Source organism: Garra rufa, chromosome 15 (genome assembly GCF_049309525.1).
Source record: "Garra rufa chromosome 15, GarRuf1.0, whole genome shotgun sequence".
Lineage (NCBI taxonomy): Eukaryota > Metazoa > Chordata > Actinopteri > Cypriniformes > Cyprinidae > Garra > Garra rufa.
The window spans coordinates 5597448-5614730 of NC_133375.1; the positions used below are offsets into that span (position 1 = coordinate 5597448).

A 17283-nucleotide genomic window follows, 5' to 3' on the forward strand; every position below is an offset into this window, starting at 1 on the left:
ATTATACTGAAGGGTGTGAGATAAAAAAATGTGACCAAATAGAGGTATCATGATGTTAATGTCAAATAATGAATTAAATGTTATATGTATTTGTTTTGTTATATCAATATGGTACATTTCATGTAAGTTTAAAACAAGTTAGCTAAAAAGTAATCTAAAAGTAATCAAAAAGTAGTCAGAATACATTACCTAAAATGGGCCATTTAAAATTATGTTACTAACTACAATGTTCATGGTGTAACCTATAATTAATAATGAACTACAAAACGTTTTCACTGTACAATCACAGGGCTGACATTTTGATCAAGAGAAAATGTCAAAATGTTTTGAAAAGACAAATATTTGAAAAGAGAAATGTAATAGGTTACTTGAATTTCTGTATAATTTGTTTAGAAAAGTTAATCTAGACTTCTTCTAAACTTCAGTCTGATCAAAGACAACAAAAAATGATACAAATGATTTCTTCCTTGGCCTGTGTTGTTTTCGATATACATCTCTGGCAGCTCAGCCATGTCTCATTAGCTAATCCCCTTTAGACCAGGTGTAATATAGTCCAGACAGCCGTTCTGTCAACATGTGTACAGAAAGCTGGCGTCTCATGAGACAGAGACTATAAACCACTCTCGCCATCATAGAAGTGTCCAATTTCAAAAGAAGTCAAAAAAGGCCGTTTTTATCCAGTGTCATAAGCATGAGCCCAGCAAGGTTTGGCATGAAATGTTTCAAGTGTAGCCAAAGATAAGATGAACTCTGCTGGAAAAATAAGCTGGGATTAGTATGCATTTTCTCCAGCAGTGCGGAGGAACCTACAAGACCTGTGTAAACTGTTTTGTGTCTGGATCTATTACAAAAATCGAATGTGATGTTTTGTAAAACTGGTGTTAGTTCAACTCTCTCTTTCGCTCTTTGACCCTGATATTCATGTTTTATCAGTTTTCTTCACTCTTATCCCACCATTCCCTCTCCTTCACTCCTCTTTAGGTCAAAAGTATTCTAAAAGTAATCAAACTACCTCAAATGAGTGATGTAATGGATTAAGTTACTAACCACAATTTTGTGGTTCAAGTAATTTGGAATCAGTAATGGGCTACAATTTGTAAGTAAGGTACACATAGGTATGATTTAAGGATCAGGACAAACGCTAAAGCACACAACCTTTTTGAGAGAGTGTATGTACAGAATTTCATATAAAAACAATATGTGAAAAGACTAATTCGTATTCATAAAACAGTAGGCAAAACGTACCTGCCACGGGTATTTATAGTGAAGCGTTAAAAGATGAAGGAGATCAGGAAAAGGTCTTTAGTTCAATAAATCCAACATGCAAGGGAAATTTCCCAAAAGGGAAAAGAAACAGAACAACAACCACCAATCACAGGGCACTTTCACACTAGCACCTTTGGTACGCACCTGGGTTCGATTGACATCAGAATTCATGTACGTTTGGCTAGTGTGAAAGCTTTTAAGAGAAAGCGGGTGTGCACCGGAGTACTGAATTTGAGACTACCTGAAGGAGTTCGGTCGCACTCGAACTGTGGCACCGAACCACCACAAATGAGCAAGCAGACAAAGAACTAAGGAAACACGGCTTGAATATAGAGGGAATATAATTAGGGAGAACAGAAACAGATGCAGGCTCAGGAACTATAGAAACTAAATAAAAGGGAAAGTGGGAACCAAGGAAACAGGCAATACAGGCATAGGAAACAAAAACAAAACAGGCTATAATCCTGACATTAGCCCCTCTCCTAGAAGGTGCATCCCCACACTGCAAACGGTCCAACTTAGGAGGGAGGAAGACGTGGAGCCGGAGAAAGGCAGAGACTGGGAGAAGGTGATGACGGAAGAAACCATGGTGGAGATGATGGAGGGAAGAGCCAGGTGGAAAACCAGAGTCCAGCCAGGACTGAGGCCAATTGTGGAGTTGAGGCAGGGAAAAGACATGGTGGAGAAGCCTTTGACAACACCATGGGGATGAACTATGGAGATGGAGGCGCTAGAGATGAAGACTCAGGTGGAGCTGAGCAGACAGAGAGCCAGGGTCACACCGAAGGCCTGGAGGGCCAAGGTGGAGCTGATGGCTTGTGCAACCCGAGGTGGAGGCAGGGACCTGGAAGACCGTGTTGGAGTCAGAGCGACTGAGGTGAAAGGTGAAACTGGAGGACAGAAGGAGCCAGACAGAGCCTGAGGGGGATGAGGCAAAGCGGGGGGACAAGGTAAAGCCAGAGAGACGAGAGAGCCCGGTGAAGCCAGTGGGAAGACGGTCAATAGAGACAAGGAAGCAAGGAGCCAAGGCAGAGCCAATGGGTTGGAGGGCCAAGGAGGAGTCTGGGACTCGGAGGCTGGACGTGGAGACAGAGGACCATGACTATGTGGAGCTGGTGACTGGAAGGCCAGGCTGAGAAATAGGCAGATTCTGGAAGAGGAGGAGGAGCCTGGTGTTAAACCAAAGCCCAATCAGGACTGAAGCTCAGGGTGGAGTCAAGGGAAGAAAAGACATGGTGGAGAAGGCTTCGATGACACCATGGAGACAAGCTATGGAGACGGATTCGCTCAAGGTGAAGACCCAGGTAGAGCTGTGTAAAGGGAAAAGCCTGGGCAAAAATGGGGACCTGGAAGACCACATTGGAGCCAGAGCAACTGAGGACAAAGGTGCTTCCGGAGGAAAGGAGGAGCCAGACAGAGCCTGAGGGATGGAGGGATGAGGTGAAGCCGGAGGGATGAGAGAGCCCGGTGAAACCAGTGGGAATACGGTCCACAATAGAGGCAAGGAGCCAAGGCAAAGCCAATGGGTTGGAGGGCCAAGGAGGAGTCTGGGACTCGGAGGCTGGATGCAGAGACAGAGGATCCTCATGACTATGTGGAGCCTGTGACTAGAAGGCCAGGCTGAGAAACAGGCAGATTCTGGAAGAGGAGGAGAAGCCTGGTGGTAAATCAGAGCCCAACCAGGACTGAAGCTCAGGATGGAGTCAAGGTAAGAGAAGACATGGTCGAGAAGGCCTCGACGACACCATGGAGATGGACTATGGAGACTGATTCGTTGAAGGTGAAGACCCACTTAGAGCCGTGTAAAGGGAAAAATGGGCAAAAATGGGGACCTGAAAGACCGCATTGACAGAGCCTGAGCGTTGGAGGGACGAAGTAATACCAAAAGGACGAAGGAGTCAGGTGAGCCAGTGGGAAGATGATCCACAGTGGAGATGAGGGAGAAAGGTGCCAAGGCGGAGCTGATAGGTCAGAGAGCCGACGTGGAGTCTGGGATTTAGAGACTGGAGGCAGAGACAGGGAATCCTCATGTCTATGAGGAGCTGGTGACTGGAAGGCCAGAGGGGAATCTGCACAATAGAGTGGAGCAGACTGATGATGAGCCGAGGGACTTACAGGAGCTGGTGGAAATGAGGCCGAGAAACAGGCAGTAGAGGAGGTGGGAGAGGGAGGTTGGGTGGGAACCCAGGAGATTCAGAGGAATCAGGAGACTCAGGAGATTCTGAACTGGACAGAACAACCGGAGACTTGAGAGATTCAAGAGACTCAGGAGATCCAGAGGGTATTGCCCAAAGAGGACCTCCCTTGAGGACCTTCCTGGGACAGTTTAGCCTTTGTTGCATTGTTGCCCGAGTAGTACAACAGGTAGGCGAAACCTTAAAATTCCCCAGGTATGGTCCTCGGGGGAGTGATCCTCTTGCTCCAAACAGATGTACAGCTGGTATATTCGGTTTTGGTCCATTCTTCTGTTGAGGTAATTGCAGTAAAGCACAGGTAGATGAAGGAGATCAGCAAAACAGAAAAACAACCATGCAAATGGACCAAGAACTAAGGAAACTGGGCTTAAATATACAGGGAGTGTAATCAGGAAGAACAGAAACAGGTGTGGGCTAATCAGAAACCATGGAAAAGAACTAGAGGGGAAAATGGGAAGCAAGGAAACAGGCAACACAGGCATAGTAAATAAAGACAAATAAGACTATTATCCTGACAGTACCCATATCACCTACTATTTCCATTGAAATTTTGAATAGTGCTTCCAATGTACAGGCCATGGGAGAAGAATTGTGAATGGCAGTAAGTCACATGACAATGACACGATGAATGTATTATGCCTGAATTAAATTGATTCTAAACACATTCATATATACAAAGTACTTCGTAATTGTCACAAATTAAGTATTTCTTCAAAAGAGGTACCTACTTTGAGATTACGTGTCAAGGAAGCCAGAAATGTATTGGAGTGATTACAGAATGACTGTTGCTGCTTTGCTTCATTTGTTTATAGTGCTCCAAACTGGTCTTTAGTCAGTGTGCTGCTTAATGACTCACAAAAAAATATTCTTTGGCTTCTTTTGGAACCTTTGGCAGAGAAAAATATACAAACTAACTGGCCAAAACACAAGTTACTAATGTGTTGTTTGTAAAACTGTATATAAACTAAATATCACAGCTGAAATCACATTATGAACATCAGTCTTGTGATAATACACAACTTTGTCGTTACCACAGAAACAAGATTGAACACAATTTCTGAAACATTTTGATAGGCCAAACTTTGTCTCACAGCAAAACTTTTCCCTTATTATCTTCCCCCTGTTGATTTGAATGAATTATTACTTAAAGGGCAACCAGGCCAATATAATATTTACATTTATGTTCCTGGCAGACATTGCGTCCAAACGAGAAATAGCTGTGGCTTGAGAAAGAGTGAATTTACCCACCCAAGAGAATTAAAGTGAGCTCAGACTTGGCAGTAAACTGACATTTTACCCATACTGACAAAGTGACCACATATAAAGTGGGTGGCATGCCAGTGATGAGTTTCTGTGAGTGACAGGCCATTGTTAGTTATCATTCTTTCTTTAGACATTTGGTGGAGTTTGCGTTTAGCATCATACTCCCACTGACCCACTTTTCGCTCTAGCCAATAAAGCAATCCAGTCACCAACAACCATGACGCAGGCAGTTCCAATCCATCTGCACTGCCAAGATCCTTGAGTTGGAGCTTAAATGTTTTCCTGCTCTTGAAGAACAACACTTTAGACGGACATACAGCTCAGATCATCAAAACTCTGTTTACTATTTGGCATAAAAACAGTGGAAAATAGTGTTAGTCTATGGTTTTAGTGGAGTAGGAGATCTCCATATTTGTGTGAATGTCATAATGAGAACACCAGTGGTGTTACAATGCACAAAAGCGTCTTTATAGAGGAAAAAGAATCTTTGAAACACTGACCCACTATCAGCCTACTTGTTATTGCATGCTTATAACAGTAAAATTTTAAGGTCATTGCACGCTGACTCTGAAATTTTCGTCTGAAATTTTTGCACGTTAAAAAATTAACACAACCTCACATTGTGTCAATCATGTATACACACTGCCTCCGAAACTTTCATCCGTCCTAAAAAAAATTCGGATCAGGTTCGATCTTCTGCGTTTTTGCATCTGTAGCAAGCATTTTAATAGGAAAGGTTGATGAATACGATAAAAATGTTTTTCGTTTTTTTTATTTTTTATATTCGTCATCCTTTCCTGTCAAAATGCTTGTTACGGATGCGAAAACGCGGAAAATCAAACGTGAGGTCGTATTTGTTTTTTACCGTGCGAAAATTTCGAACGAAAATTTCAGACTCGGTGTGCAATGTCTTGTGCAAACTATGTATCATTTGAATGCTTAAAGACTCTAGTTTTCATTGTTGATGACTGATTTGTGATATATTTTACCGAGCAACCATAATTTATTATTTATTAGAGTCAGCGAATAAGTTCTGACCTTAAATTTAAAGAAACATTAATAGATCATACATTTGTGATGTAGTACGAACTACAGTGGAGATGGAAATTAGAGAACAGTCTATAAATACTCATCACTAAAGTAAACTTTGGACCAGTTCTCCTCTCTTCACACAACATGCTTCTCAGAAAAGGTTAGTCTAGCTTTTTGATTATTTCCGCTGATGAGAGGCTTGGTCATAGCAGAGTGCGCTTTCAGTCAGACTTCTCTTAAAGGGTTACACTCTTAAAAATAAAGGTGCTTCACGATACCATAGAAGAACCTTTTTGTCTAAATGGTTCCATAAAGAAACTTTAACACCTGCAGAACCTTTCCGTTTCACAAAATGGTTCTTTGTGGAGAAAGAAAGTTCTTCAGATTATAAAAAGGTAAGAAAGAGATGATTCTTTAAAGAACCTTTGACTGAATGGTTTTTTGTGGAACCAAAAATGGTTCTTCTATGGCATCGCTGTGAAGAACCTTTTAAAGCACCTTTATTTTTAAGTGTAATTCAACCAAAAATGAAAATTAGCCAATGATTTACTCACCCTCAATGCGTTGTGCATGCACCGCTGATCTCGCGAAAACCAACGTTTGTTTACAGAAGCAAAGGAAGCAAAGTTTTCTTTCTTTAGCAAAGGAAAACCAGTCTCTTGGCTTATATCAAAATCCTCCGACATTTTTCTTTACAAATCCTCCTTTTGTACTTCAAATTTATGACTGGTGTTTTGTTGTGCTCTTTCCGCTTCTCAGCGGCGCATGCGTAGAACGGCTTACGTCAACAAAAGTTAGTGCACGCTAGATAAAAGTGATTATTACGTTACCTTTTTTACAATAATGCATCTATTTGCTACAGGAGGTCTTTATTAACCGCCTCGGAGCCGTGTGGAGCACTTTTTTATTATGGATGGATGCACTTTATTGGACTTCTTGTGGACTGTTGAACAGAAACACCTGCCCACTGTCATTGTAATGCTTGAAAGAACCAGGACAATTTTTAATATAACTCCAACTGGATTTGACTGAAAGAAGAAAGTCATATACACATAGGCTACCTTGAGGGCAAGTAAATCATGGGCTAATTTTCATTTTAGGGTGAACTAACCCTTTAAACATGCCAAGACAGATCCTTTCCCTGTTGAACTGTCAGGCAATTCCAGCTGCAGTGTTGAACCAATTCCCCACTGAGGGTCTCTGCATTATCCTGTCTTCTTATGTGGATGATCAGCCTTTTTGGGGAACTTGAATGAATTAATGTCATTTTAAACCTACAATTTTCGAGAAATCACTGATTTGGAATGACCAGCTTTTCTTGCAATGGCTAAAAGAGTCATGCTTTGCCCTTCATCTAGTCACAGGGTTTTAGTCACCTTAGAGTGGCCCTCAGTGAAAATTGGAAACAATCCTGCCATTTGGATTGTCACATAACTAAGGAATTCACACAAACACTCTTAAAAATAAAGGTGCTTTAAAAGGTTCTTCAAGCGACACCATAGAAGAACCATTTTTGGTTCCACAAAGAAACATTCAGTCAAAGGTTCTTTAAAGAACCACTTCTTGCTTACCTTTTATAATCTGAAGAACCTTATTTGCCACAAAGAACCTTTTGTGAGACAGAAAGGTTCTTCAGATGATAAAGGTTCTTCATGGAACCATTTAGACAAAAAGGTTCTTCTATGGCATCGTGAAGCACCTTTATTTTTAAGAGTGAAGGTCGGATTAACCAGTGTTCTCTAACTTCGACCAGAGTACTTTAATTCAGGAAATTATAGGTTGTTCTCTAATTTTGTTCCCCACGGTATACATCCAGGGTTCTCACTGCATGCATTTTATGCGTTTATGTATTACAGATTAACTATTCAAATATACTTAAAAATCAACTTAAAAATATCAAATATAAAATAATATAACCTCAAACTATCAATACTAAAAAAAAACTACAGAAATCTACAAAAAGTACAGAAATCATTATATTTAGATCAAATTAAGCATAGCATTACCCTATTAAGATTCGAAATGTCTCAGAAAATGTGAATTTCCACAAAATTGTGACAGCTATAAAGTAACATCGTTTGGACCCTTTCTATAGCATGAAAAGAACAGTTAATTTAATTCCTCCATTCACTGGCCATTTGCTAAGAAGAAGAAGAAAAAAAAAACTTCTGAAGGAGTTTCTTGCCTTGTTACATATCGTACTCCTGTTTAGACAAAGGCATTTCTTACGACTTGGCCAAAGCTGAATGAAACCAACCAGAGAGTTAGAAAGATTGAATGTTTTATTAAGTCTTTTCATTAATTTTAAATCCTATACACACACACACACACACATCCAAAACACAGAATAAGATGCTTTAACCTTAAGGCCTTGATGTCCCCAAAAAAGAGGCCAGACAACCTTTTTTGTACTATAAAACAAAAACATTTGCTGGATGTGGATGGCAGAACTGATCTGGGAAAAAAAAAAAACTACCAGTACCTACCACACAAACCTTCAAGATGTAAAGATAAAGCTACTTATATTTAAGATGCTATTGTTAAATCTAAAGGCAAAGCCGTTGAGTGCTCCAAAGATATATATCAGCCTGTGAAATATTTAAAACACTCTCCATGAGTTGCAGAACCAAAATATAACAAAAATATAAGCACAGAACTGTAATCGTACCTTCAGAGCTATTGCTCCATAAGAGCCTTCTTCAACCTTTGGTTACATGCCGTTAGTAGTTGATATATTTTTGGTTCATGTCCATCCGGTGCTTTGAACAAAAGATTCAGATGATATAAATCTTTATTCATGTTGATTTTATGCACAACAAAACTTTTAAAAATCACAATATTTGAATCAAAGAAAGTACATAAGCATTTAATTGCAAATAATGTAGTATATCAAATATAACCCTTCTATACCCAATAAAAACATAACATAAGAGAAAGACGAAAGACAACAAAATGGTCCCATGGAAACAATCATAAGTGACAGTGGCGTTGTATGGGGCAGTCGCACATTTCGTGTTCAGGGTTTTCCCTCTGCGTCATTTGGCAGCACTACTGTAAACCAGAGACACTCACCGTCTCCTCTGTAACAAGGCCTCTGCATTTCCAATAATAAAGGTATCAATAGTACGGAAGCCAAAAAGTTCGTGCATGTATTTCAAGTACACAAGTGTACCCTCAGATTCATCTCAGTAACTGATTATTATAAATATGATACTCATCCAGTAACTACATATACAGTATTGCAGCGCAGCGATTTACTATCACTACTATTGGTTCCAAACTTTTTGTGGAAAGCAAAAAGTGGTACGATATTTAAACATCCAATTCTCTTCATCAAGCCATGTAAACATTTTATAATGGCAGCCTGGTACATTATCATACCGCTAGATCTCCTTGTGCTACATTAAATCAAACGTGACCACTTCTATGTCTCAGTTTGGCAAAAGCACAGAGAAACTTCACTAAAAACGTGATCAGATCATACATTCACTTCATATTTAACCCTTCATGTAGACGACAGGGATTGCATTTATTTACTCTGACTGTAACTGATATTTTATATTATTTTCTGGCAGGGTTTCGTTCATTTCTTTGCAACAAGAAAGAAAGAAACCTCTAAAGGCAATCATTTGTACTTTAGGGTAACATCTTTAAATGCATTTATAAATCTAGGTTAATTTAATTAGTTTATTCTTGTTTTATACATCTTAAAATGTAAAAATTGTATTATAAGCATCATAAAGCCTTTAAGTTATGTATTAAAGTTCATTAAAGCAATGGATTGAGAAGACATGATCTTAGACCAAATTCTAGCGGACATCAATGAATACCAATTTAGATAAAAGAATCACTGTATCAAAGCTCTTACAGCTCTATGGAAATCCCCATGGTTTTGAAAGTCCTCCCAGGAAAAAATACGCTCATCAGTAACAAGTACATCCCCTTAAATAGCAGCAAACTGGACAACATATTGTGCAAACTACTATGAAACGCTGATTCACAGTTTCTTTTTTAGTGCCACACATCACTAGAATGGTGAGGGGGGTTTCATAAGGAGAATAGTTAGTGGAGAGTTACAAGCCTCTTGTGTCACTTATATTTGCTACACAAATGCTTATATGTATTTGATGAGAAGCATCTAGAAGTCTTTGTCGGTCAAACTAGTTTTACGAAAATGTGTTATAGGCCACACCACTTGACATCAAGTTAAGAGTGCAGCTCTTATATCGCCACCCCATACCACGCCACTCAAACAAAACAAAACAAAACAACAAAACAAAACAAAAGAAAAAAGAAAAATCACATTCCAGTCAACGATTATTACATTTTCTGAATCATGCTCTGAGATGAGATATGGACAGGTATATGGAGGTACACTTCAGGTTCTTTAGGATCATTGCATCAGAGCTGGCATGTATAAAACCCTCTGATTTATTGTTTTAATGTCTTTGATAGTATGTACTGGCATGTGTGTGTGTGTGTGTGTGTGTGTGTGTGTGTGTGTGTGTGTGTGTGTGTGGCATCGATCAGGAAGCATTTACTCAACAGTCACAGACTTGGCCAGGTTTCTTGGGCAATCAACCTGTGTAGAACAAGAAAAAAAGAATTAATAAAAAATAACATGGACTAAGAGTAATATGATGTAATATGCACATGAAGCAATCTTTTGTCACTTTCTTAAGACAAAAACATTTTTGAGTTATTTGAGCTGTCAAAACTCAATTGTTTTAGATTGTGTTTTAGGTTGTTCATTGCAAATGCAAATGCTTTGCTTGGATCTTAAGTTGTTTTTTTAGCCATTATTACAGAGTTTTACTTTTTAGGGCTCAATGAACTTAAAGGGATGGTTCGGAGTAGAATTGACTTCATTGCTATGCACTCCGAAGCCCATGTAAATACCCCATCCGAAGTTTTTTTTTACCTTAGTCGAACATTTATGGAGATAGAGTTTTTCAAATTGCTTGTTACAGGAGTGAATGGTACATGTGATGTATCTGGTAAATTGCACCACTAAACGTGCAAGTAATCTTACCAAACTTGTACAGTAGTGTAAATAGGTTATGTACTCACAAAACGCTGCATCAGAACATTTGTAAGTCCACCATGAGTGTTTTAAAAACACGTTTTACCCGAGAACTACTAGTCTCAAAAACTACAAGTCGACGTCACTTCCCTGATTTGAAAAAAGCATGTAAAAGTCCTCCTACTACATCTGTGTGCATGTCAACTTGTAGGAGGACTTTTACGTGCTTTTTTCAAACCAGGGAAGTGACGTCAACGTGTCGCCATTTGTAGTTTTTGAGACTAGTAGGGATCGGCTAAAACATGTTTTTAAAACACTCATGGTGGACTTACAAATGTTCCGATGCAGCGTTTTGTGAGTACATAACCTATTTATACAACTGTACAAGTTTGGTAAGATTACTTGCACGTTTAGTGGTGCAATTTACGAGATACATCACGTGTACCATTCACTCCTGTAACAAGCAATTCGAAAAACTCTAATATCTCCATAAATGTTTGACTAAGGTAAAAAAAACTTCGGATGGGGTATTTACATGGGCTTCGGAGTGCATAGCAATGAAGTCAATTCTACTCCGAACCATCCCTTTAAATGGTGCTCAATGGATTGAAGGTTAAAAATGCAGTTTCAGTGCAGCTTCAAAGGGCTCTGCATGATCCCAGCCAAAGAGTAAGGGTCTTATCTAGCGAAACGATTGGTTATTTAAAAAAAATAAAATAAAAAAATAATATTAATAATTTAAATACTTTTTAACCTCAAATGTGTTAACCACACTGTGTAGTCCGGTTCAAGACAGTTAGGGTATGTCTAAAAACTCCCATCTCATTTTCACCTTCAACTTCAAAATTGTCCTACATCGCTGCAGAAGTACCATCCCAGTGTTTACAAAGCGTACATGCACAGAAGATCGAACAACCTTTACAAAAAGAGATGAAACAGTGATGTAGGGCAATTTTGAAGTTGCAGGAGAAAATGAGATGGGAGTTTTTCCGACATACCCTATTGAACCGGAGTGCACAGAGTACGCATTGCAGAGCTAGACACAACAAGCATTTGTGGTTTAAAAGTGTATACATATTAATTTATTTAACAAAATGGCTGAACGTTTCGCTGGTACCCTTATTCCTCGGCTGATGTAGAGATGTAGATGTTAGAGCAGTAATTCCCAAAGGCGGGTCCCGACCCACAAGTGGGTCGCGGGAGATTTTGTATGGGTCGCCAAGTCGAGCACTATTTGTCAGTGTGCTATATACTCTTGATTAAAATTTATGTGTGTAGTTCACCTATTAGCCGCACGAGGGAGCTCGTCGTTTTCTTCGGCTACTTTTTTTTTTTGTTCTTTAGCTGCGCTCTGCACTCATAGACTGTATTTATTTTGTATTTTTATTTTTATTATGTATTTTGCCTCAAAGTATCTTACTTGAGTAAATGTGGTCACAGTGGGTGCATAAAGTTCTCAAAAATATTTCAGTAAGAAACTTGTTTTTGATTTAACTTAATGTTCATATTATTCTGGTAGATGTGCAAAGCATTGAATGTTATATGAAAGGCATGCATTGATTCTGTCTGGTTTTATTGATGATAGGAAGAAAAACAAATGATTAACTGCCCTATTTTGCACTTTGTCTCATTAAGTATAAATTGTGTACACTGTAATGATGAGAATATAAAAACAATGAGATGCCTTGTCAACTCTTCCTTTCTCATTTCACCTCTGCATTTTACTTATTGTCAACAACAGGTAAATAAAAAAAAAAAAAGTACTTTGTCAAATATCTGTATCTCTTTTAAATAGTTAAGTGGAAGATTAACTGACCTTAAAAATGGTCATAGATATTTTGTTAATGCATAAATTCTCTTCGTGATATATGAACTATATGGGCCTAATGTTTATTGGGTCACAAGGATTTATCGACTTTAAAATGTGGGTCCCCAGAAAAAAAGTTTGGGAAACACTGGTTTAGAGCCCTATAAAGGTGCAGTGAAACTTTTTAACCTTCAATCTGTTGAGCAGTATTGAACTCCACTATACAGTATTGAGAAAAAAGACATGAATATCTTGGATGACATGTGGGTGAGTAAATTATCAAGAAATTTTTATTCTGGAAGTAATCCTTCAATATTTTTGTGGAAACAGGATTCTTTGATTTAAAAAAAAAAAAAAATTAAAGGATTAGTTCACTTTCTGAACAAAAATGTACAGATGATGTACTCGTTATCCAAGACGTGCATGTCTTTCTTTCTTCAGTTGTAAAGATGTTTTTTGATGAAAACATTTCAGGATTTCTCTCCATATAATGGATATGTGTGGTGCCCCTAAATTTGAACTTCCAAAATGCAGTTTAAACGCAGCTTCAAAAGACTCTAAACGATCCCAGCCGAGGAAGAAGGGTCTTTATCTAGTGAAACAATTGGTTATCTTCGGTTATTTATATACTGTTTAACCTCAAATGCTTGTCTTGTCTCTGTGATGCACAGAGGGTCAATACAGTTAGGGTATTTAGAAAAACTCCTGTCTCGTTTTCTTCCCCAACTTTAAAATCATCCTACATCACTGCAGAAGTAACCAACCAAGTGTTTACAAAGTGAACATACAACGAAGATCAAGTTCTTCACAAAAAAAGGCAAAACAGTGTTTTTGGACGATTTTGAAGTTGAAGATGAAAACGAGATGAGAGTTTTTCGACATTACCTAACTGTCTTGACCCGGATTACACAGACGACGCATGCACATCACAGAGACGAGAGAAGCTCAGCATTTGAGGTTAAAAAGTATATAAATTGTCAATTTGCTTCGTAAAAAAACGATCATTTTGCTTCCTCGGCTGGGATCGTTTAGAGTCCTTTGAAGCTGCGTTTAAACTGCATTTTGGAAGTTCAAACTTGGGGGCACCATACATATCCATTATATGGAGAGAAATCCTGAAAAACATTTTCCTAAAAAAACTATTTCTTTACAACTGAAGAAAGAAAGACATGAACATCTTGGATGACAAGGGGGTGAGTACATTATCTGTAAATGTTTGTTCTGGAAGTGAACTAATCCTTTAATGTGTCTTTGCTGAATAAAGGTATGCATTTCTGTCATAAAATATACATCAGGATAGTCAAGAAGTGAGACTCACATCATATCCGCGGAGCACAGCGAGATGGAAGGAGAGCAGCTGTAGCGGAATGACGCTGAGGATTCCCTGCAGACAGTCCAGACAGTGAGGCACTTTGATGGTGCGGCTGGAGTTGTTGATGGTCTCATAGTCCTCCTTATCACAGATCACGATCGGACGGCCCTACAACAGCAACATAACCACATACACTTAAACAGATGAAAAACTACAGAGACAGGTAGGGCTGTACAATAAAGCAATTTTTTTATTCAATTTATTCTTACGTGTTTTTGCGTACTGAAATGTATTTACAATTTGCAACTTGATTTACAGCATATTTAATAATTTTACCATTCAATTTTAAACTATTTTACATCTTGCAAGCAGTGGTATTAACTTAATTTATTTTATTCTAATATTATGATAATAACTTCAGGACATGCAAATCTAGTAATGATTAATGTGGACATTTGAAAGGCTCTTACCTGTCTTGCCACGACCTGCTGCAGTGCGTTTTGGCACTTGGTGTATGTGTGGTCCCTCATGATGATCATTATGACAGGCATGAGTTTGTCCACTAACGCCAATGGCCCGTGCTTCAGCTCTCCAGCCAAAATCCCCTCCGAATGCATGTACGTGATCTCCTTAATTTTCTAAAAGACACGCAAACACAAGCTTTAACATGCTACCTGGGAAGACTGAATAGATGGGAACTATTAAACAAAATACAAAACAAACCTAAAGCAAAAAGCTAAGAAAAACAGGCAAAAAAGTAAAAAATAAAGCAAAAAGAAGGTCAAAGCATAACAAAAAGTAAAAAGCAAAGGAAAAGCAAAAACGAAAGGAAAAATATAGCTGCAAGCAGGGATTTCCGGGCCAAGCACACGAAGGACTGAGTGCAGCGGAGAGCATTTTAGACAGTTTAGAATACTAAGCTAATTTAATAATAAAGTAGATTATGGTTAACCTGATAGCCACATTGGAATGAATGGCAATGGTTAGCATGCTAAGCTACCTAGCAGAAATTGGCAAACTCAAGCACAATCACTGTTGGGGAGGTATTTCTCAGGAACGGTAGTGATATCAAAAATCTGTTCAGTCATTTCTGTGTGGCTTGGTCCGAAGATCATATGACCAGATTTTGGACTAAAATGGACAACATTTGTGGGAGGAGTAGCAAAAAAAAAAAAAAAAAAAAAAAAAAAAAAAGATTTTCAATTGCTTAAAAATGGCTGACAGACACACTGATGGAAAATGACAAATGAGACATCATCAGAATAGGCATAAATCAGGGAATGAAAAGATATTAAAACAGCATAATTTGTAATTTCCAAAGTTATAAGCAAAAAATTGCATTTTTGGTATCTCACGACCCATAGATGGCGCTGTTCCCAAATTTGGCATGGGCACTCAATGCGTGGTGTTGATGAAGTGCACCAAGTTTTGTATCAATTGATCAGAGTTTGGCTGCGATACAACCTCTGAACCAATTTTGGTTCAACCTCGTTAAGTTCACAACATCATAACTTTTGAATAAAGATGAAAAAAATCTGTTCAGTCATGTCTGTGCAGCTCAGTCTAAAGATCATCTGAGCCAAGTTTGGGAAGAATTGAATTAATTTTGAAGGAGGAGTAGAGAAAAAAAACAAAATACTATACTTTTCAAAATGAAACATTAATGTAATGGGTGGAGTCTTAACATAAGCTATTGATTGTGATCAGTAAAAAGAGAGGAGTCAGGTGTACTAATTTTTCTAGAATTAGTGGTTCAAGAGTTATTTCCATTTAAATGTTACATTTTTTGAACTAGTGGTGGCACTATAGAGTTGGTTCTAGAGACCCCAAATTTGGTAAGATCACTATTCATGGCCATCACTACAAGTGTGCCAAATTTCATCATTTTCCTATGTTCTGTTCATAGGGCTGCCATTGGACGAAAATAATAAGAAAACATACAGATACAATAGGGGCTACCATCCCTTTGGGCTTGGCCCCTAATGAAGCAAATACAAGAGCTAAATCTAAGCAAAGCAAAGCAAAGACTAAAAAACAAAACAAAAGCTAAGTAAAACAAAGGGAAAAAAAGCAGAACTGTTGCATAACCACAATTAGGGGGAAAAAATATGTAAAGCACATGTTAGTTACATATGTTCATATACACATTTTTGTGGTCAGAGCTGGCTAATGCATCGATGACAGTTCCCCATCCTCACTTCCATTGTAAGTAGGGATTTTTCTTAACTAAAACAGCCCAACTGCTTCCTCTTTTTATTTGTGGTCAGGCTAAATGAGGCCAAACTTCTGGAAAATTCTAAACGTCCATCAGTTAAGATGCTTATTTTCACCCTTGTTCTTACTTTCCTGTAAGGCTTGGATATACAGGTCTAATCATTCTTGAATGTGAAACGGCATAGTTTCAATCAGTGTAAATTACCCTTGAATCTGAAATAGAGGACTGCCTTTGAGAGGGAAAGTTCATCCAAAGATCACTTTAAAAGCTTGACAATTACACAAATATTTGAATATTTCCAATTTTATCACATTGGGTTTTTTTGGTTTGAAACAGAGGAAGGAGGGGAGTGAGTTATAGATGGGTCAAAGGAGAAAGGGAAGAGGAAATGTGGTCTAACCAAAGCTCCCTCCAGACAGGTGGCATAGTGGTATCCTCTGCCCATGATGAGAACACTCTTCTGCTGATACAGCTCAGCTGCCAACTTCTGAATCTCTTCATCAAGGCTCAACACCTCCTTGATAAGATCTACAGAAAGACACACAGCCATTTATTATGACAGAAATGAGTATATATACCAATTACAGAAAATCAGCAGCTAAGTAGTCAAGTTTCTTCCATGTTAGGTGCTCTAAAGCAGCGGTTCCCAATTCCAGTCCTCGCGACCCACCGCTCTGCACATTTTGTGTGTTTCACGCATCGCTTCCGACGTTTGTTCTATTCCAACGTTACTGCCCTTCGAAGTGGACATCACAGGATATTCCGCCATTATTCATTAGTTCGAAGCAAGTGTATGTGTTCCATTTGAAGGTCATTAAAGCGTGCGAGACGTAAATTTAAAATGCATTTATTTACAGATGCACTTATGTCACAATTCTCTATTAAGTTTCATCTGTGTGTGAAGACGCTACATGCGGTGGCGTAGCGCAAATATGTGAATGAATGTTTCGAAGTAGAGTAAACAGATTTCCCCCGCTTAGGGAGCAGGGAGCAATGAACACTTTGCAGGGACCATGTCAATCAGATCGCAGTTCCTGCACGGACCTCACTTCTAATGAGCTGGTTATTTGAATCAGGTGTGTTAACTAAGAGAGACATGCAAAATGTGCAGAGCGGTGGGGCGCGAGGACTGGAATTGGGAACCGCTGCTCTAAAATGTCCGGTGAAAAG

The 17283-nt window shown here is 38.7% G+C and overlaps 1 protein-coding gene across 1 annotated transcript in view; it reads right to left on the reverse strand.

Annotated features, from left to right (window-relative positions):
• Positions 1-8529: 8529 nt before the first annotated feature.
• gfpt1 (glutamine--fructose-6-phosphate transaminase 1) overlaps positions 8530-17283 on the reverse strand; it is a 55457-nt gene continuing 46703 nt past the window's right edge. The window contains exons 15-18 of the mRNA XM_073818724.1: positions 16514-16641; positions 14369-14536; positions 13905-14066; positions 8530-10338 (exon numbers count right to left, since the gene is read on the reverse strand). Of these exons, the coding sequence (XP_073674825.1) occupies positions 10294-10338; positions 13905-14066; positions 14369-14536; positions 16514-16641 (503 nt within the window). The 3' untranslated portion in view covers positions 8530-10293. The remainder of the gene's footprint in view (positions 10339-13904; positions 14067-14368; positions 14537-16513; positions 16642-17283) is intronic.